General features: G+C 41.2%; 1 protein-coding gene across 3 annotated transcripts in view; it reads right to left on the reverse strand.

The window, feature by feature from the left end:
- Positions 1-22,812, reverse strand: part of Dcbld2 (discoidin, CUB and LCCL domain containing 2) — a 61,743-nt gene extending 38,931 nt beyond the window's left edge. For 2 of the 3 annotated variants that reach the window (XM_040750618.1, XM_040750617.1), the window contains exons 1-2: positions 22,351-22,812; positions 8,966-9,193 (exon numbers count right to left, since the gene is read on the reverse strand). In XM_040750618.1, coding sequence (XP_040606552.1) covers positions 8,966-9,193; positions 22,351-22,546 — 424 coding nt within the window. In that variant the 5' untranslated portion in view covers positions 22,547-22,812. Of the gene's footprint in view, positions 1-8,965; positions 9,194-9,771; positions 10,018-22,350 lie in introns of all 3 variants that reach the window. The other variant, XM_040750619.1, reaches the window with a different exon arrangement.
- Positions 22,813-22,992: the final 180 nt, after the last annotated feature.

Raw genomic sequence — 22,992 nt, forward strand, 5'->3', positions numbered from 1 at the left:
TCAGCACTTGGGAGGCGGAGGCAGGTGGATCTCCGTGAGTTCAAGGTCAGCCTGGTCTACAAAGGGAGTTCCAGGAAAGTCAAGGATACACACAGAGCACACCAAGAAACCCAAAAGACCATGAGGCATGCAACATTTAAGATGAGATGCACCAGATACAGGCTAGACATTGAAGGTGTAACAAGACCACTAAATGAATTCACCTTTCCTTTAAACAGACAGTGATGGCTATTTTAAAAGTATCATTTTTTTCTATCAGAAAGTGATTGCGCATTTTCATAGTAGGCAAGTAAGTTCACTATACTTTCTTAATGAATTGATCTGATATCTGCACATTTAAAATAAAATAATAAAAGGTATATACAGCAAATCAACAACCAACATCAAACTAAATGGACAGAAATTCAACGCAATTCTGCTAAAATCAGGAACAAGACAAGGCTGTCCACTCTCTCTATACCTCTTCAATACTGTACTTGAAGTTCTAGTTAGAGCAATACAACAACAAAAGAAGATCAATGGGATATGAATTGGAAAGGAAGAGGTCAAACTATCATTATTTGCAGATGATATGACAGTTTACATGAGTGACCCAAAAAACTCTACCAGGGAACTCTTACAGCTGATTAACACCTTCAGCAATGTGGCAGGATACAAGACCAACTCAAGAAAATCAGTAGTCCTACTATATACAGACGATAAAAGAGCTGAGAAAGAAATCAGAGAAACATCATCCTTTACAATAGCCACAAACAACTTAAAATACCTTGGGGTAATGTTAACCAAACAAGTGAAAGACCTGTATTGCAAGAACCTTGAGTCTTTAAAGAAAGAAATTAAAGAAGACACCAGAAAATGGAAAGATCTCCCATGCTCTTGGATAGGTAGGATCAATGTAGTAAAAATGGCAATCTTGCCAAAAGCAATCTACAGATTCAATGCAATCCACATTAAAATACCAGCACAATTCTTCATAGACCTTGAAAGAACAATAATCAACTTTGTATGGAAAAACAAAAGACCCAGGATTATCAAAACAATTCTATTCAACAAAGCAATGTCTGGAGGCATCACCATCCCTGACTTCAAGTTCTATTGTAGAAATCAGCTTGGTATTGGCACAAAAATAGACAGGTAGACCAATACAATCAAATTAAACACCCCAATATTAACCCATACACGTATGAACATCTGATGTTCGAAAAAGAAGCTAAAAATATACAATGGAAAAAAGAAAGCATCTTTAACAAATGGTGCTGGCATAACTGGATGCTGGCATGTAGAAGAATGCGGATAGATCCATGTCTCTCGCCATGCACAAAACTTAAGTCCAAATGGATCAAAGACCTCAACATAAATCCAGCCACACTGAGCCTCTTACAAGAGAAAGTGGGAGGTACCCTTGAATAAATTAGTACAGGAGACTGCTTCCTGAACATAACACCAGTCGCATAGTAGCACAGACACTGAGGTCAACAATTAATACATGGGATCTCCTGAAACTGAGAAGCTTCTGTAAGGCTAAGGACACAGTCAACAAGACAAAAAGGGAGCCCACAGAATGTGAAAAGATATTCACTAACCCCACATCTGACAGAGGGCTGATCTCTAAAATTTACAAAGAACCCAAGAAGCAAGTCTCCAAATCACCAAAGGATCTAATTAAAAAGTGGGCTACAGAACTAAATAGAGAATTCTCAATAGAGAAATCTAAAATGGCTCAGAGACACTTGAAAAAGTGCTCAACATCCTTAGCCATCAGGGAAATGCAATTCAAAACAACTCTGAGACACCATCTTACTCCTGTCAGAATGGCTAAAATCAAAAACTCCAATGACAATTTATGCTGGAGAGGATGTGGAGAAAGTGGAACACTCCTCCACAGCTGGTGGGAGTGCCAACTCGTACAGCCACTTTGGAAAATCAGTATGGAGATTTCTCAGGAAAATGGGAATCAGCCTACCACAAGACCCAGCAACTCCACTCTTAGGCATACATCCAAAAGAAGCACATTCATACAATAAGGATGTCTGTTCCACTACATTCATAGCAGCATTATTTGTAATAGCCAGAACCTGGAAGCAACCTAGATGCCCCTCAACTGAAGAGTGGATAGAGAAAATGTGATACATTTACACAATGGAGTACTATTCAGCAGAAAAAACAAACAAACAAACAATGGAATCTTGAAATTTGTAGGCAAATGGATGGCACTAGAAGAAACCATCCTGAGTGTGATAACCCATGGCATGGCATGTCCTCTCTCATATATGGATTTTAGACATGGATCAGGGGAGTGCCAGCCTACAATCACTCTGCCAGAGAGTCTGGGAAACAGAACCTTCAATCAATGAGTGATGGAAGCAGAAGCAGACAGCCACAGCTAAACACTGAGCTGAACTCAAGGAACCCAGTGACAAAGAGGGAGGACTGATGAGCATAAGGGTCAAGATTGGGCTTTTTTAACCCACAGAAACAGCTGACCTGAACAATGGGGAGCTCTTAAACTCCAGACTGATGATTGGGAATACAGCATGGGACTGATCCATAACCTCTGAATGTGGGTGTCAGTGAGGAGGCCTAGGCAATCTATGGGTTTTTTGGATAGTAGGTCAATATTTATCCCTGGCATACAAATGGACTTTGGGTACTCATCCCACAATGAGAGATGCTCTCTCAGCCTGGATTCTTGGGGGAGGGTCTAGACCCTGCCCTGGATGAAATGGCAGACTATAGAGATCCACCATGGAGGGTCTCATCCTTCCTGGGGAAAGGAGTGGGGACCAGGGGAGGGGAGGATGGGGGATTGGTGGGAGTGTGTGGGAGGAGGGGAGGGAGAGGGAGAGGGACCTGGGATTGATATGTGAAGCAACCTTGTTTCTAATTTAAATAAAAAAACATGAAAAAAAACGAGTAAAAGCTACATGTGAATGTATAGCCTGACATCCTACCTCACACTTCATACAAAGAAATCATCTCTGGAAAAAGCCAGGAAAATATCTGTAGATGGCTCTAAGAGGAAACCTTGAAGACCCCTTCATAACCAAGAAATGGACCAAAAATCTATTAAATAAAATACAAAAGTGCTAGTCATAAAAGAAAAAAATCAAAGTGTATTACATTAAAATAAAGTTAACTTTATTGCTTGTTTATCAAAATGTACCAGTAAGGGAGTGAAATGATAACCCAAGAAAGAGAGGAGATATTTGCAGTGTACATGCCCAAAAGGAACTCATAACTGGACTAAATTAACAGAACTCCTACAAAAGAATGAGAGCACAAACAAAACCAGGAAATCCAGGCACTGGGACACATGTCTGCAGACGTAGATACTTGAGCAGCCTCAGCAACATAGTGAGATACTGGAAAAAAAGAGGTGGGTTAACCAATAGAAAAAGTACAGGAGAACTGTCACTCTTCACAAAAGAAAGCATTCACCTAGTAACAAACAGGAACAATGCATATAGGAGCTATCATAGAGACACAAAACAGAATATAACGCAGATTGCCCAGACAGCAACAGCAGGCAGATTAGAGAGCATGCTGTAGTGGTGGGAGGTATAGGGGTGCAACCACTCATGCCTCTGGTGATGTCTAGGGGTCTAAACGTTAGCAACAGATGACCCTTAAACTCTTTTTCTAGGTACAGTAATGTGTGCTGAGTTCAGAATAGATGTCTATCAGTTACCTAAACCTGCTCACACCACAGATAAAACTTCATAATTCCCAAGTTTTCTATCTAGTGGATACTGCTAACACTGCAACAAACATCATTCTAACACTCCTGTCTGTTAAGTGCTTTAGTGCTGACTCTGCAAGAGTACCATCCAAGCCAACTATACTCAGTGCAGCATCCTCCACACAAAACAGCACTATCTCCATCAAACCAACATAAAATCTGAAACTTCAATTTGTTTTTCACTTATCCAAAGCACAGGGGAGGAATGCAGTGGGTTTAAAGTCTTTGGTTGTAAGTATAATTGCCTCCTGAAATATTCTCTCTAGGAACGGCAGCTGACTGGGGCATGCAGATACACTAACAGGACAGACCAAAGTGTCATCCAAAGTGTTCACTAAGTGAGGCTGATTTGCCCTATCACACTCTGTGAAGTAGACTTTGCCCCTCTCTTGTTAAGCTTCCACTCTAACAGTGATTTAAATGGTAATTTCTGAGCCGGGCAAGATGCCCAGCAGGAAAAGGCAATTGTTGTCAAGGTCTGATGACCTGAGTTAGGGCCTATACATTCACATGGTTGAAAAAGAAAACAAATCCATGTAAGTCCTTCTCTGATCTCTGTGTACATGCTTACACACACACACACACACACACACATACACACACACACACACCTATGTGCACACAGAAATAAATGCAATTATTTTATGAAAAGCTAGTTTGGTGGCACATGCCTATAATCCAGCACTTAGGAGGCTGAGGCAGGAAAAATCATTCCAAGCTTGAGGCTAACCTCAAGCATTATGAGACCCTGCCTCCAAAGATCAAACAAGAAAGAGTTATCTTCTGGAAAACCAACAAACTTCTGACTAAAAGTGAAATTCATATTCTGTTTGAATTTCTTGGTAAAATCTCCCAAAAAGGTGTTGCTTGAAGGTACTGGCTCTTCTACAGCTCACAGTTTCTATAAGGATAGTGGGAAGTCTCCATGACAACCAAGTTAGTCTAAAAAGCAGAGGGACGGCACGTGTAAAACCAGAACTGTTGCCAAGCAGCAGGGAAGCATGCATAGCACACCAAGAAAGCACTTTCAAAGCTTTTCTAGAAAAATAAACTTTTGTGGGAGATATCAAAACTTGGAATAATCCTTAAGAAGACACACAATTGAAACAAGGCATACCTCAAATGCATAACTCCCACACAGAAGGTCTGGAACAGAGGAGAAAGGGGTTTCTTTCTTCTCCTTCCCCTTTTCCTTTTTTTTAAAAACTCAGTGGGCAGACAGCATTCCCTCAGGGGAAGACTCCAGACAAATAATTATAAGTAGCAGTCTCCTGAAGGTAATGCCACCCTGCAGCCCACACTCCAGGATCTTATTTAAGACCTTATGAGAGTTTTGCTTTTGTAACTCCATTGTACAGTTCTAGAACATGAACTTTGTTAAGGTCAATGTCATTTGAAAGTGTCAAAAAGCTAAACACTTTCAACAAAGCAAAGCTTCAACAATTCTGAACTTTTTGGTTTGAGCTTTGAACAAAAGGACAAGGAGAGCTAGAGAGAAGTGTGTTACAATACACACAGAAAAGGATGGAATGAACCAACTAATAAGTATTGGATAAAGATTACAAATCTCAACATGTTTAATAAGTACAGTTAGAGAAGCAAAAAAGCTGTACACTACAAGTATTGACAGATACACGCATATGCATACCCACACACCAATCACAGAGTCTGCGTGTAGAGGGTATAGTGACCCACCATTTCAGACCTAAAAAAAAGACACTGATTTCTAATTACATTCCACATTGACTGAACAAAAGATTTCATTAAAAAATAATGAACTGTAAGGTCTAGGCAAGATAAATCTACGATGTCCTATGCCTTATTAAGGATTAAAAAATAAAAAAGTATATGCCCTGGCTTAATTTTTTTTCGTATTCTAATATAGTCTGCAGAATTCAGATCTGGAAAGCCAAATAAAACTCTGTCATCAAACACGCCACAATGTTTCTATTCAGAGTACTACTACTACAGAGAGTTATTCCAAAAATGCCACTGTTGAGCAACTCAGAAATCAAGTAATGCCCCTAGGAGCATATTAAAGAAAACAAGAACTGCCCAGCTGCAAAATAAACCAATGCCTTGTCAGTTGGACACATCCTAAGGACATGATTTAAGACACCAAACCTCTAGAAACTCTACTTCTATTTGTTTCATTTAACTGATTATTCCAGGCCACTATTTCTTAGGGAAAACAAAATTAACACTTATAAAACCCAAAACCTACGTTTCCGTATCAAAATGGGTGCTAGTTCACAAGACCATGACTCATTTTTCAAACACAGAATTATCTTGTTTTATTTTAAAAAAATGCTACCATGAAAACTTCCAAAAATACACACAAATATTAGAATCGTAGCTCCTAATTGATCCCTTTGTTCGGCTTATCCCTCCCCTAGCATCGTTTCTCAAAGAAATACTTTTAAACCATTTTCACCTCTAAAACCATCATTGTGTATTATCAGTGAATGAGCAATGCCTCCAAAATTTCTCTGCCATTTTGGATACTACATTAGGACCCAGGATTCAGATGACTCAGACTGATCTGCCCTAAAAACCTCTTTCCTATGATGTAGTGCCTGTGTTTTCAGAAAATACTATGCAAGCTGTCAAGGGAGCAAAGCAATGAAATGGTCCCACCCAGATGCAACATCCATGAACCAGGACAGTTGCAGCATGGAGGATATGTACAAAGGTGCAGTAAGTATCACTCATGTGTCTGTGACAGTCAACAGCTGTCTAATGGAACGTACAGCCCGCTCAACAGGAGGGACATCATACCTAGTACTGGAAAGCCAGTCAGCTTCCTGAGGCCGGTGAGTTCATGGATCTTAGAAAAGAATGCACCATTGCCACTTGGCTACACCAGTGTGATTCCTGATTCCATTCTATATCTTATCCTTACAAGCACAGATAAGTATAGCTACCTCTTATCAAAGAAGTCTCTCTTTATGGAAAGTGGCTATCACCCCAAAACTTACAACTGAACAACACGCAGACATCAAGGGATTGTGGGGAGCTCAGCCCCGGTGGTTCCATCTACCTGACAGCTCCTGCATTTATGGCTCAGGAAACCCTGTGGAAGATGGGGCAGAGAGGTTCTAAGGGCCGGAATACCAGGAAGAATGTGGTGAAACAGTCTCTCCTAGAAACGGCTGCACAAACTAGACCAGAGCAATGGAACTATCAATGGATATTTTAATGTGGAAGGGAAGAGATTTTGTGGGGTCTCAACCCAGACAAAGAATTTCAGGCTATGATGACCGCTGAAAGGAGAAAAACTGAACTCTCCCAGGGATGAACCGCCTTATTGGTTATCCAATACAGAGTAGTCAGCACTGAAAAGCCGTATACGTGCAAACAGAAAAACTCACTCAACAGGCTTTACACACACACATGCACAAATACACACACACTTAAACAAAAGAGATTTTCTCCTAGAGTGGGGGGGGGACTGGAGGGAGGAAAGAGAGAGAAGTGATGAAATTCTATTTCAATTAACATATTAAGAACAAAAAACGTAAACAAAATTTAACTGAAAAAATCTTTTTAAAATTAGTTATCTTCAATCAGAATAATCAAAACCCAAACATTTCTTTCAGCCTCCTTCTCCTTCTCACTTACTCTTCCTCCTGCTTTTTCTTTTTTAAATGCTATTGTATGTGAACCAAATGAGGCCATTTGTTTCTCTAGAACCTCCCATTAACTTAGTCCTTCGTAAGTATGTATAATTTATTTTTCCATCTCTTCTATGGCCTATGAAGTGGTAGCCGGCATTCCCTTTTCACTGCTGTTTCAATGCTCACAGAGTACTACTGTCTACTCCTCCAAGACCTCAGAAGGCACTATCCACACGTCTTCCACTAGCGCTACATTCACAGCTGGTCTAGGTCCCGACAACCTTATCCAACATCACACGCTAATGGCAGCAGGAGCTACTCAAGCTACAGGTCAATCAGGACTTTTCAGGGGGACAAGAGAGGTTACCAATCAGTAGCCAGCAAATGGGTTGGGATGAAGATGTGGCTAGAGGTGGAGAGGTCAGTGGATGACCACAAGCTGGACAGTCAAAGAACAAGACAGCAGCTTCCTATTATAATTCTGAAAACTCCTGTATGTATTGATTCCAATAAATGCTTCCAAATAAACTCAGAGAAGTCAAGATAGCGCTTTACTTTGTGTCAGTTCACTAAAACCTTTATAAAGTTTTCAGGTTTCTTAAGAGAATGGCACTGATCTCTAAGCCAAACTTCTAAATCTTGGTGGCAAAGTCAATTTTCCTGGAGAGCATTTATAATTCTGAGGCTTCTGTCTCACACAATCAATTTCAGTTTGTTGGTCTCGGATGGAAAGCAGGTCTACGGTTTGTTTTTAAGTCTCCCAGGTGACTCTGTTACACAGCTCTAATTGAGAACCACTGCTCTCACACTGGAAATACAATCACTGTTATATTCTCCATTATGCAGTACACACCATTCCAGGCACTCTGCATATACACAGGCATATGGGAGAAAACAGGTTAGGTGCTCTCAACAGATTATAGCTGGCTAACAGCAGACTTAGGCTTTTATCCAAAACAGTTTTGATTCTAAACCCACGATCTGCATGCTATACTTCCTCCTAAGTATGCATGAATCATATCTGCACCCTCTGACTACAAATAAAATGATCAAAGGAAAACATAAAAAAAATAAGAGAATTACCTTATACCTTCTTAGAAGCAGCACAGTGGCATCCTGCATGAATGTAACCAAGTGTATCTTACATGAGGGTAACCATGCGCATCTTGTAAGAAGGTAACCAACTATGTACATTTTTGTAGCCAAGTGCATCTTACATGAAGGCAACTATATGCATCTTGTATGAAGGTTGCCATGTGTAGCCTGTAAGAAGGTAGTATATACATCTTGTAGAAAGGTAACCACCTGGCATCTTGCAAAAAATGGTAACCATGCACATCTTGCAAGAAGGCTGTCATGTGCATCTTGCAGGAAGGTAACCATGTTCATTTTGTAAGAAGGTAGCCACATCTGTCTTGTACTAAGGTAGCAATGTGCTAATCAGCAGATGAGAATCTCCCCTTCCCAAAAGAAGATTTGATTTGAGATTTCTATATTTCCTATAATTTCTCACGTCATTTTATATACCAGTTATTCAATATTAAATATCAAAAAACCTGTCGGTTTTAAAACTTAAAGGAACAATATATAACATACATCAATGTCCTACCTATTTCTGTTCTGCTGACTCCAATTCCATTATAGATTTTCAGGTAATTAAAGTGACAAGAATCAGAATCTTCAATGTCAAAGTCACCAAATTTGATGCGAATTCTTTCTCCCATCTTTACTCGGATCTCCCATTCACACACGGTGCTGTTAGGATAGGTGTGTGGGTAGTTGATGGATGCGAGGGTTCCACTCTCAGGACCTAGTACAGTGTGTCCACATCCATCACCTTAAAACAGACAAACAAACAAACAAATTATTCTCCAACCTTAAGCTTACATGTAATCAGGACTTTTACAGACTTATAGCAATGTATGAGATCACATATTTTATACAGTCAGTACTTTCTTTACAAAGTATACGGCAAATGACACAGCTATGAGCACTGCAGGGAGCCAGAAGTCAAGTTAGGTTAAATTCAGCAATGTAACAAAATTAAACTTAGTATAATTTATAAGTTCAAAGGACATCCTATTTGGACCTACAATTATATAGTAGTTAAATATATACTGTAATAAATCCTACCACTAAGAGAATATCAGGATGCATTTATAGTAAACATTCAAAGTAAATATAAATACTTACAAACACTACAAGCTGCTAAAGTCTCTGTGAGCAGCAGCAGGATTTTTAGAAAATACCAATGCATGCTAAGATATCCCAGACTACTGGCCATCTTATGGAAAAGACACTAAAGCAAGATTTGATGGCATTTAATTCTACATTCCACTGAAATTGGACTGTCTAACTTCTCCTCCCAAATCTCTCTCTCTCAGAATAAAAAGAAACAAATGGTTAATGACTTACTGAAGAGTAGGAAAGAAATGACTTTAATATCTTAGCAACAGGATTACTCTGTTTCAGAAATTCCTTCAGCAACTGAGATTAAAGTTTTAGTAACAGTATACTGTTTGGAAACATGAAATGTTTGCATCTTTCTCAGAGAAGATTTTCAACTGAGAGTCCAGGTCTTTAATTAAATGTACATTTAGAAGATTCAGCTGTTGCTCCAAGGTAATGTTCAGCATTCAGTAACTGGGATTCCATGAATCTCTATAATAGGATGACAAGTGGATCCTTTTAATAATGGGGTTTTCTTCGTTAAAAGAGCTATTATTCATTATCATGTTTTGGAATAGTATAGAACTTATAGAAGAAAACATTAAAATTTATACTTCTGGGGTTTAACTTAATTATTATGGAAATGAAGAGCTGTAACAGTTTCCATCATATGGATTTATTATCTAACAATGAACTGTTGATATCACCCACTAGAATAGACTAAAGATTCTAACAGCCTAGTAGTATGTAGCAAGTAGTAGGCCCCAAGTAAGTGTGTATTAACTGGATGCAATAGAGAAAATTCAATTTATTAAGAGGCAATTTGACTTCCACAAAGGAACAACTGCCTGCCTGAACACTTTTAACAATACTTGACACAACACGTGTCTTCTGCTGGCAAGGTTTTGTTATCTGATTCATAGTCGTGCAGCACACTGGTCTACTTTTGAGTTTGATGCTATAAATTCTGCTCCCTGAACAAACACTTCTCATATAAAGTTTGGCTTTCAGTCAACACTGAACTTCATTTTTGACCCCTGCTTTCATTTAAGCATGAGAACTAGGCATAGCCAATTAATAATATAAAAAAAGTAAGCTGAGAACAAGGCAAATGTGGGTGTGTAATACACCCACTGAATTATTACAATAAAACAGGCCTTTACATAAAAGAAAAACAGAAACAACAACAAAAACGCTTAAAATATCCTCCTGAAGATACCATAAAATACCTTAAATCTTTTCTGGATGTCATCTAAAGTAAAATCACAAGGCTACAAAAACCTTCACTGTGAAAATAAGCAACCAAATGTAAGTAACTTTTGCCCATAGAAAGGCAAAAACAACTACTGTAAACAATCCTAACATTTGAAACTAGTCTGTGATTCCTGTGTTTCAATACTTAAAAAACAATCCCTTGATAACCAAATACTTCAAAATATACTGTTATTTTTATATGCGAAAGCAAAAGCAGTGATTGGAAGTGTTGATGGAATTCCGAGAGTCAGCTCCTGACAACTCCTGCATGAAGGTAATGCAGTGTTTCAGTTCATGTGTTTCCTGTAGACTATCATCAACCTGAGATTGTTATTTTAAAATGACTGTTACAGAAGAGTACAAGCAGAGTGTTCAGAGTAATTTTTAGATGTCTTCATGGGCCTTTTAAAGTTTCAATAAAACTACAACTTGTTTCTTGTCCTTTCCACCATTAAAAATGGTTTAAGGTTAACAAAATAAATAATTGATGAAAATAGGGTTTTTGCATGCACAGTGATCATGAAAGCAATTAAAACGGAGCTGTCATATTTTTTTTTCAGACTCCTGTGTTGGGGGAGGGAGGGCATAGCCAACGAGTCTACAGTAGTGTGTGTGCCAAGAATGCGCTGAAATATGTGCTGGAGTTCAGCACTCCCTCCTCTCCAAGCACATGATGTGCACCAGAAACCCAAGTTAAAAGGATGTCTCTCCAATCAGCTGCAGTGAGCACTCTCGAATGTTTTACATTTCAAAGACTGATAAATTTAGCCCAGCTAGATAGAATTTGCTATCACCTATGTGTTTGGAACAGCTCAGCTGGAAGGGGTGGCCGGGCAGGGAACACATACTTACCAGGTCAGCAGCCGCATGTTTGCCTGTTGCTTTAAATGAAGAAATACATTTACATCGTGACTCTTGGCACCCTGGCGTGCAGATTCCTGACCTGCTAAACCATCTTGACCTACTAAAGCAGCAGTTCTCAACCTGTGGGTCTAGACTTCTTCGAGGTCTAATAACCCTTTCAGAGGGGAGGTCTAAGACCCTCAGAAATACCAGATATTTACTTTATGATTAATAATGTTAGCAAAATTAAAGTAGCAATGAAAATTATTTTACCTCAACATGAGGAACTGTATTAAAGGGTCACAGAATTAGGAAGGTTGAAAACGACTGGACTAAAGGGTCCATGCCTACAGTGTGGAAAACACTGTAGAAAAACAAAAGCAAACACCACCCCCCAAACCCTTCCATCATTGTAGTCTGGTCTCTACAACATTTGGGAACTTTGCAAAGTCCATCACCATCACCACTGCTACCAACTTCCTCCTCCTCCCATGGCTGGTCTACTAGACTACAGCTGACCAGAAAGGGTGGGCACCCGGTATGGCGCAGTTTCCATTGCCAATGTATTTCAGTGGGTGAAAGGACACTGGACTTGATCTGAGTGCTTCATCACTGGACTGCAGACAGATATATACCCAGGCATTACTTAGAGATTGTACACTCACTTCCTCTGAAGAGTGCAAGGCCAGATATGTTGAGGCAGATAGCAAATTTTGATGCTGTTCCAGGAAAATAATGGAAAGATTTTCTTTTACTGTTATTTCTTACAAGGTCCCCCACAGAAAACACTGAATATATTCAAATGACCATGAGATAATGCAACTAGGAATACAAACTTATTTCAGACTGTTCTAATCAAATTCCAAACCAGGTGTGATTATTAGACAAGTGTGTGCCTGGGTGCTGTTTAGGCTGGGCCTCCAGCCCCCTTGTGTTTTGATGATATGGTTACTAACAAATAACACAATTGCTGAATTTTAATAATAGGAGCCCCGAGGCTTCTAGAAATGTATCCTTTAGCAACAGCAAATATAAATTTAGGAAACCTGTAAAAATACATCCCAAGTGTAGAGCGATGGAACTTTCATTACAGTTCATACTTTCCCAGAGCATTTTCAAGGATTTTGGTTTTATCAGTGAAGCGGAGTGTCTGACTATGCTTCCTCTAAGTGTCAGCATGCATCTGTGCAATAATAGGAAAAACATGCAGCTTCTAGTGAGTAGAAGAAAGTTCATAAAGAAAACTTACAACTGCTAACAATACAGCCAGTTTCATCTGGCGACAGTGAAGTTTTTACTGTTCTATCCACACTGCGAATTTTCACACAGTGTGCACTAGACCAGCCCTGAAACTAACAGGTCTCTCGTAAGCTGTATAACTACAAACAGATATCACTGCCTAGTACTTTAAGTTCACTTCATGCTCTTTGTCCCTGGTAATATCCCTTGTTCTGAAGTCAATTCTGTCTGAAATGCATGTTGGTGTTGTGGTTTTCTCTTGATGGGTGTTCACACGGTATACCTTCCACATAACAGTTACATTTGTAAATGGTTTCTTTTCTAGAGCAGCTTTGGCGCACAAGTTCTTCACAAAGGGGTGGTGACAGCTCAACAGAGGCATCATCGCCCAGAGCTCAGAGCCCGTCTTGGTCCTGTACAGTCTATGCATGTCAGCAAATGCATGACTAAAGAGCTAAGCCAGGTGCTCACCCCTCCTGAGCTCACACCTTCACACACACCCTCTGGCAATCACTGTTCTTTACTCTTCTGTGTTTTGTTCTTCCAGAATGCCAGCAAGTGGAAGGCCCGCCTCGTATTTCTTCCATGTAAGACATTGAGACTGTGCCTCATTTTTTTAATTGCCCGATGGCTCCTTTCTCTTATTTTCTTAATACTAAATACAAGGCAGATATGTATGTAGAGCCAAGGAACAAGTTTTAGAAAAATAAATAATCCCTTCATTCTTTCTTGTACAAACTCCTCTCTGCATGTGGTCTTTATTATTTGTTTTTGGGAATTTCATGAGTACTGCATTAACAACATCTCCACCTCTCCCCGTCCCCTTTACAACTCCTCCCATGTCCCATCAGTCTCTCAAATTCACAACCTCTTCTTTAGTTATCAGTTACATATTGTGTATGTATGTGTGTATCACATGGATAAGCAAATAGAGCCTCCCGAGTCCACTTAGTGTTGCTCATTTGCATTTGTTTTATCGAAGTCACCAACCAAAATCGTCAGCTAAACTAGACTTGAACAATGACACCACCAGTTGCCATGTCATGCCACTGTAGATGGGGTATCTCCTAGAACCTGGTCTAGATGAAAAGCTGGAGGTAATTAAAGGACAGGAAGAGTCTTTTCCAGGCACAAGCCCCCTAAGGGGTTACACAGATAATTTACAGATCTAAATTGAAAAGGAACTATACAAATCCTCACTACACATGGACCCATTCTTAGTAACTCACTGTGACCTTGAGGTTAACTACTGTAGCTAAACTATGGTTTTGCTGTCTGTAAAATGTGGATAGTAAGAGTCCAAACTTCATGTGTTGTGAATTAGGTATTTTATGAGCACACCTGGTAACAAAAGCAGACCCCCCCCATACTCACTCATACTCTTAATACACACCTGTAGTGGCTATTCTAACAATAGTACAATAATACTATTACAAATACATCCAACCGCCGGGCAATGGCAGTGCACGCCTGTAATCCCAGCACTCAGGAAGCAGGCAGGCATTTGTCTTTGTGTGTTTACCCATTACATTTGGCTACAATCTAGCTAATTAACCGGAAGGACAATGTCCCCTTACTTTTGAAAATTTGTAGCAACTTCAGAGGCCCAGATGAACTCTGGTCTTATGAGGGTAAAGCGTTTCTACTCCAATTGCCCAGCCCATTCACTTGGAAAGTTCCAGAATTCTGAATCCTCAAAACCTGTTATCTACTTAAAAGACCATCAACTTCTGCTCAGTCATTTGACAGCATGTCACATTCAATAACCCCAAGCCTTCAGTGACCAGCTTTTGCTTGCCAAGGTGGGCCCTGTCTGTACAGTTTATAGCAGGGCAGATACAACAAGTACTCCTGGGAGGCCAAGTTCTACCAGAACTCATTGTCTGTTAGCAAACTCTTGACTGTATTTTAATATGCTTAATTATGCACATTTATGGCAGCTTACCATTGCAGACCATTGCAGTCTGGAGGGCAATACACTCTCCTCACATGCATAGCCACAGCGGGAATAAAACACAAAGCTCTTAACACATCTTGCTTAACTGAGAAGGGAATCCCAGATAAGAACTTCAGAAACCCTCCATAACTCCATACAAGCTCACCTAAACTGCACGGGTTCAATCAGACATCACTGAACTGTGTGCAGTAGCATATGCCCCCAGGCTTAGAAGGCTGACTGCAGAGGACTGAGTAGCTCTTAGAGCTGGCCTGAGCTAACTAAATAGCTTGCAACAGGCCAGCCAGGAATACACAACAAGAGTCCACCTCACAAACACACCAACCCAACTACTGTACACATGAAGCTCTTACTTTAAAAGTAGCACAATCTGCCATCCCACAATGAGGGAGGCTCTCTCAGCCTGGACTCTTGGGGGAGGGCCTAGGCCCTACCCTGGATGAAATGACAGACTCTAGACACCCCCATGGAGGGCCTCACCCTCCCTGGGGATTGGAGTGGAGACTGGGTGGAGTACTTGGGGGTCTGGTGGGGAGGGTGGGGGAGGAGGGCAGGGAGAGTAAGCTGGGATTGACATGTGAAACAAGTTTGTTTCTAACATAAATTAAAGAAAATTAAAGAAGGAAAATGTAGCACAATCTAAATATTCTACACTTTTCCCACCCTGAGCAGACTGCCTCGTCTATTCAGTGCCTTAGCCTCCTGGAGAGTGTTGGGAAGTTCTGGACAGTTACATGACCTCATGCCTCCTGGTCAGCTGACCGGTCCATGGGTGGGCACTGACTCACTTGGTGCCTACTCACTCTTCCCTCCAATTTCTGTGTTTTGCTCCAGAAGGAAAATCTTCTCTGTTTTTGCTTATGAAGGAAAAGCCCAGAATTTCTCCAGGTTAGCACCTACCTGTCTTGGGTACTTCCAGCAACTGTGATCCATTCTATACAGAGAACCCTGGACTAAAGTGAGCAGAAAGTGAGGCCCGAAACCTGGTGTTTGGGGCACAATTGTATGCTTTCCCCTTGGCTTGGTGAAGTGCAGCTCTACTCTGAAAATTACCCCAGAATCCTCCAGTCAGTTTGCTCCATTCAGACAATTTGGATTGCAGTTTCTACGGCCCAAAGAATCCTACCTAAAACATACCCACCACCCTGGCCATGCCTCGCATCCTGGCAGCAAGCTCCTCGGATTCAGTGAAGACCATAGGCATGCAAGGAAGGATATGATAAATCATAATCCAAAATGAAGGTAAAAGGTGCCGTTCAAGGACAGCTGAGACATCAAAAGATGGAGTCACAGGAGGAGGGAAGAGCAGTACTGAGTGTGAGTGGGTAGTCGTCTGGCTTTACTTCAGTACCCGGGTTTTCTACTTGTAGAATTTGACTCCTTTCATTGAGCCTGGGTGGAACTGCTATGAACAGTAAATGAGATGGGGACCAGGAGTAGGGAATGGAGAAGTGGGTCTCATACATTTGAAATGGGGAGACTTTAACTGCTGAGTAGAAGAGTTGAATTAATGTCATATACTGATGCATGCACTGAATGATCCAAGAGACGGGCTTAAGTCTGTGGAGCTTGTAAACGTTGACACAACTGGTGAGACATGACTGGAACTCTGATCTACTTTTTCCCATGATGGGGGGAGGAAAAGGGCTATGGCAATTATCAGAAGCAAACTTTAAGTCAGAATCTGACGAGATGACACATGAGTTGTTCAGCTTTCTGGCAATCATTTGGACTGTTAACATTCTTGAAAGCAGCCAATTCAAGACAAGATTTTACTAAGCTAACCATGTCTATATTCACAGTTCCAGCTTGAAGGGGAACTCCCACAGTCAGGAAACTACAGCAAAGAGAACTGGCGCTCCTGGGAAGCCTGGGAAACACTGTTAGACTGCTAGACCGTGGGCAAGCAGGCAGTGAAGTTCAAGGACTCCATTCCCAGGAGTTAGTGAGTGTCCAAGCTCCTGGACTCATGGCTACGTGTGGGGATTAGCCAAAAGCCCAAAGCATGAAGGATACCAAATAATGTTCAGGGGCAATAGATACGCAGCAGAAGTGGGGTTAATACAAATATTCTGAATAGCAGACACCACAGTAAATATTAGGAACAGGAAAACAAGTCTGTTGACAGGGACACTTGAAATCCAGCATGGATAGGTGATGCTTACAGAGCTCTTTCTAAGAATACTGCTTGGTAATTTTCAAGTAAGACCCAGGATTATCAAGAGAAGGAAAGGGCAAGAGGGCATTCTGAGTACAGGAAACTGAATACATAAAGAGATCAGTACAAACAGTTAAAAAAAAAGTCCGAAAATTGCCCATTAGTGGAATACAAAGTAGCCAAGTTTTATACCCCAACTATAAAGTGTTGACAGGTACTGGTATGGTGTTGGGACAGAGATGAACGGAAGCACCAGTGGTTAAAAAATATGTGTGACACACACAAAAGTTTGGATATCATCCTGTATGTGATACAGGGGCCAATGACAAATGCTAGGAAAGTCACTATAGAGAGTGACTAGGCAGAAACAAAGGGCAAAGGGCTCAAGGAGGTACAATGCCAGAGACCAGCAGCTGTGGCTTGCTACATTGTAACACAGTAGGCTTCTGACTCCCTTCTGTTGATATTATGATGCGGACATCATCTGCCAATCCTTCAAAACTCAGCCACGGAAAACTATCATCCAGGCTGTGGCTTCTCAGGCACTGTAGTGTCTCCTTTAATCTATACCACTGTGCACCATACTCCAGTTAAACAGAATTATTTACTCGACCTGCTTATAGAGCCTCTGAATACCATGCTCACTCTCCCGAGAGCTCATCATACCTACCCTTCACTCTTGACAGTTCTTGATGAAGATACAGCAGAGTATCGAGAATTTCTCTCGAATCCCAAACAATTCAATTTAAACCCAAAGCTACAGGTTCTTCACTAACAAAAGCTTTGCAGAGAATCCTGGGTCACACTTCTTAGGGAAGCCATCTTTCAACTACACATTCTTCATAAATCAATCTTTAAACTACACACTCTTCAGAGTATGGGCTGATTAAGTGAAGTTTAGTAACTTTTATAAGTCACCATTATCTTGTCTTCTTTAATGGATATTATACTGGTTTTCATTAAAACTAGTTTATTTGAAAACTTATATTTACCATCTTCTTATAATTGTGTTGATTTAGTCCAAATAATGACCTGGAAATTATCATGATATACTTTACCCAACTAATATTTTGAAGTGAAATGCTACCTTAAAGATTCTCTCCTGAATAACAAATTTAATAAAAACAGAAAAGCAAATATTGAAAAAGCAAGGCTAAGTGATGTAACAGCTTCATAAAAAAAATGAATGCCTTACAGACACCCGTAGTTAAACACTGAACTCCTGGAACCCAGTTGCAGAGAGGGAGGAGTGATGAGCAAAGGGTTCAAGACCAGACTGGTGAAACCCACAGATACAGCTGACCTGAACAAGGGGGAGCTCATGGACTCCAGACTGATGGCTGAGAGGCCAGCATGGGACTGATCCAGATCCCCTGAATGAGGGTGTCAGTGAGGAGGCCTGGGCAATCTTTGGGGCCTCGGGTACTAGATCAGTATTTATCCCTGGCATCTGAATGGACTTTGGAAGCCTATTCTACATGGAGGGATGCTCTCTCAGCCTGGACACATTGGGGAGGGCCTAGGCCCTGGCCCGGATGATATGACAGACTTTGGAGATCCCTCATGGAGGGGGGATGGGGTGGGAGGTTAGAGGGGTTGTTGGGGGTGGAGGAGGAGGTGAGAGAGAGAGAGAGCTGGGATTGACATGTGAAGCAAGCTTGTTTCTAAGTTTAAAAAAATGAATGCCTTGCTATAATATCTTCCGTTCTGTAATTTACTGCATTTTACAAATATGCTTACCTGTGTTAAAATTATGCAACTATGTGAATATGGGCTAGAAAGGAAAATGAAAAACAGAGGAGGACAGTTCTCATCTAAGATTTTTACTTTTCACAATTATCACCATCTTCTGTAAAACGCACGCAAAGTGCCACCGCTGTGAAGCTGTGGCAAAGTTGTCCAGAAGCAAACCAGGAGCCCCAAGAAAAGCCACTAACTTGTCTCCCTTCCCACCTCAGCAATGGCAGTGTGTGTCACTCTTCCCACTCATTCTCACCTTGGGCAGCCTTCCACACCCTTCCACATAACTACATCTAGGGGCATGTATTACATTCTGTTTCACCACTTCAAGTCTTATTCTTATATTGTTCTTTAAGCCCTCAACTACCTATCCAACCTGAATTAAATACACGCAAATAGCTGGAGCTTACTTCTTCAGTTTGAGAATGCTTAGGAAGGGTGTCAGGGGCATCTCTGTCTTTGTTTAGTGGTTGGTTGACAGGTTTTTTGGGGAAATTTTCACAATGTGGTATAGCTAACCAGGAAGTTCTGATTCCCCTGTTTCAGCCAAGAGCTAGGGTTTAAGCATACCTGGGTTGCTCTTATGTTTTATGAAACTAAGACAAGACAGAAAATTCAAAGTCAACCTAATATTGACAATTATAAAGTTTTCTTTGCTGAGAGAAGTTCTTCATTTGTGACAATTTGCAAATACTATACTTCCTTAGCACCACACAAGGCAATGAAAGAATTGCTTACCAGAGTACAAACTTGTTCAAGCATTAACTACTAATATTAGTGTCTAACTGAAATGATTTCTTCAGAGAATCAACCTGATTTGTTTCATAGGTTATTAAATTGCAAACCAAAATCAATACTCTTGCCAACATATCGCATGAATGGCTGCAAACAAATCAGTCTTAATGGATTTTAAAAATTAATTTCCTGATATTCTATCATGTTCAAGTCCATTCCAGCCCACGAGGTATACAAATCTTCTGTAATATAAAGGAGGAAGCTGGGCTACTGAGATGAGGTGACCCAAATTCCCACTATAATGTAAACTGGAGATAGACATTCAATCACAGTAGGCTATCACCTTCCTATTATGTAAATTTATTGTGGCAGCAAATATGCAATCAGGCTAATCTCTACTACTTTCAGTTTTGTTTAAAAGATGTGTATTTTTAAGAAGGTTTTGAAAATGAACTTAATGTAAACATTTGAAACTTAATATAAAGATTTGAAGTTGAACTTACCACGAATTTTAGAATTCACATATATAAGCTACATCTAAAATGCCTACATTATAAATATAAGCTAATAAACCGAAACTATTTATAAATTTAAAGAATACTAGTTATGATACATCATTGTGAATGATCAAGTTTTCAAAATCTTCGTGAATTTTATTTTAAGCCAAACAGAAAGAAAAGTCATTCTCAGCCCCAAGTCTGTTGAGAAACTACGCACGGTACTAATTGGAACAAAGGTGATAGATAATATCATTTCAAAACACTGTCAGAAATATAAAAGGCACTTATGCACTTGAATAGACATAGAATACATTTCCACCTAGCTAGGCTGAGATGGGGAGAAAGAGCTATGCAGCAAAAACCATTTTTCAGTTTATTTTTTATTATAACTACATGCAAACAACCAACATTTTGAAAAAGTTAAAAGACAGCTGATAGCATTTTTTATTTCTTTCCAATCTTTTTCTCAAGGCTTCTTAGAGAGCATAAATTCCACCTTGGAACACGTAGGCACTCTGATATTAAAAAGCCTATAAGTGCCTTGGGGCTTCACCTCGTGTGAGGGAATGTCAGATGTCCTGGAAGCAATGTGCTATACTAGTTAAGACTGGCTTCAAAGAAATTTCACTGCAAGCACCATTAGGGCCCTATGGGTGAGAGATTTTCAAAAATTAGGGAATTCACCACTCATATGATTCCTGAATGTTCAGATGATCATCAAACTGGCCCTTATTTTACTAATTTAGTAACTCACGATTAATAATTAATGAAAACATTATGCTTTCCCTTTGTATAACTGCATGTTATCCTTTCATTTTCTTAATCTATGAAAGGAATGTCTAGTCTCATATGAACAAGACAGAAAAGATATACAAAGGGGTTATAAATAACAAAACAAAATTTACCCAGTTTTGAAGAAATAAAAGTCATGTCTTTTAACATCCCTAATATCATTTGTTTGCGTTGATCTCTAATGGTATTTACGTAAGAAAGATGGGAGACAAATATATTGTTAAAATGTTGACTAAAATTATTCAAAGCCATTAAAAATAAGATAATGTTATTGCATTTACATTAGTCTGGCCATGACATATTCCAAAAGACAATGGTCTCCTATATAGCTGACTGTACTATTGGAAGACTTGTTTTAAACATGATGTAAATACTTCATCTAAAAGTGTGCAAAACACAGGAGTGTGCTGCTTATTTAGTCACATTCCTTTCTACAGTAACATATGCTCTGTTCACTGTGCTTGGTTTCCTTTTGTTGGAAATGGGATAACTATCTCACCTAGTCATGGGTTAAATGCGCTGATTTACAAGAACTACTTAGTCCTGGGCTTCGCACATACTAAGCTTCTGTAAGCCACAGAGGTCTGTTTCCCCACCCTTAAGAAGAAAACTCATGCACAGATGCGAAGACTTCAGGGGTTTCCAGACTTCAATATAGTAAGTGCTGACTGAAACCTGCCTGGCACTCATCTAAATAGTTTAAATGTAACTATGAAAGAGTACAGTTAACCAAGCACACATTTCCTTTTGAGATTATGCTCTCATGTGGCCGTCATAGTCACAGTTTCTCCTCAAACAATCCCATGACCTTGGAGATGCACTTTACTGACAAAAATGTGCACTCAGCGGGAAGCCAGACTTATAGATGAAAATGTATTTAAAAAAAAAACTCTTCCTAGCAGTAAGTAACAACACAATCCTTATCTTTCCTCATTGCAATGAGAAAAGCAACGGAAAATGTGTTCAACAACTAATGCCAAACAAAATGTGGTATGCTGTCTGAAAAAGCAACACTAAAAAGTTCAGAACTCTATTCTCTTTCCATTGTGATGATTTATCAACCAACTGTTTTGCCCTCTTCTGGAAAAGGTTTCCCGAGGATCGTAGATGGGGGAAAAAGTTTTGTTACTTTCTGGAAAACTTTGCCCTTTTGGTAGTGGACCACTACCCTGTGTTTGAGAAGTCAATCTACAACCCACAGTCCTCAATTAACGAGCAGGTGCTCTAAAGAACGAATTACAAATGCAAGGCTCTAAAGATACTGCAATCGGCTTCATTCGCTTGAGAACCTGGGCGCGCTCCCTAAGAACAGTAATCACTACCTGTCTTCAACAAGCTCAAGATGCTTTTTAATTTGCTTCCTACTCCGTCCATCAGTCCAGGAGACAGCAAAGAGGCCTCGCTGGCACGGTTTCAAGTCTCTCTTTTGAGAGAAATGAATGGCTTCGAGGAAAAGTAACCCGGCGCAAACTTGAGACACCGGGCGGCAGATCCCCCCCCCCCCTTTGCACATCGAGTGTGGTGTTGCTGCATCTCCGTATGAGTCCGCAGGTTCCTGCAACAGCCAGGAGCCTCGGGAGGTCAGCTCCGTGCTGGCCACCACTCACCTTGCTGGGCTCCAGCGTCCTGGAGCAGCAGGAGCAGCAGCAGGAGAAGCCGAGGCCTGGAGGAGGAGTTGTGGCCAGGAGGGAGGGGACAGCAGCCAGCGCTGGGCAGCGCGGCCCGGCCGGTGGCGGCGGGCGCGGCCTGGCCTCGGGGACCCTGCGGACTGTACGCGGCTCTCAGCGGAGCCCGGTTCGCCATCGCGGCGGCCGGCAATCCGCCCGCATAGTGCGCGCGCCGCGGAGCCCCGCGCGCCCGGGGCCCGCAGCACCCGGCAAGGACCCGGTGGCAGCGCAGCGCGCCTCGACCCCCTCCGCCCTGCTTCCCGCTGCCGGCTGCCCGCGTCGATTCGCCGCGCTTCCCGTCCCAAGACCCCCCCAGCCGGAGCGCGGCGGACCGGAGGCTAGGACCGCGGCCGAGCTGGGACGTGCTCCCGCCGCACTCGTAGCTGGACCGGCTCGCGGGCAGGCCCGCCCCACTCGCTCGCCCTCCCCCTCCCGCGTGCCGGCCACGCCTCCTCGGCCCGCCGAGACCAATGAGCGGCCGGCTCTGGTCCGGCTCCTTCCGTACCGCCCAATCAGCACGCTCCCTGATCGGTCGACCTGTTAGCTCCTCGCCTGGAGCGCCACCGCCCCTCATCCGCGTTC

This window comes from Mesocricetus auratus, unplaced genomic scaffold (genome assembly GCF_017639785.1).
Source record: "Mesocricetus auratus isolate SY011 unplaced genomic scaffold, BCM_Maur_2.0 Super-Scaffold_100008, whole genome shotgun sequence".
Taxonomy (NCBI): domain Eukaryota; kingdom Metazoa; phylum Chordata; class Mammalia; order Rodentia; family Cricetidae; genus Mesocricetus; species Mesocricetus auratus.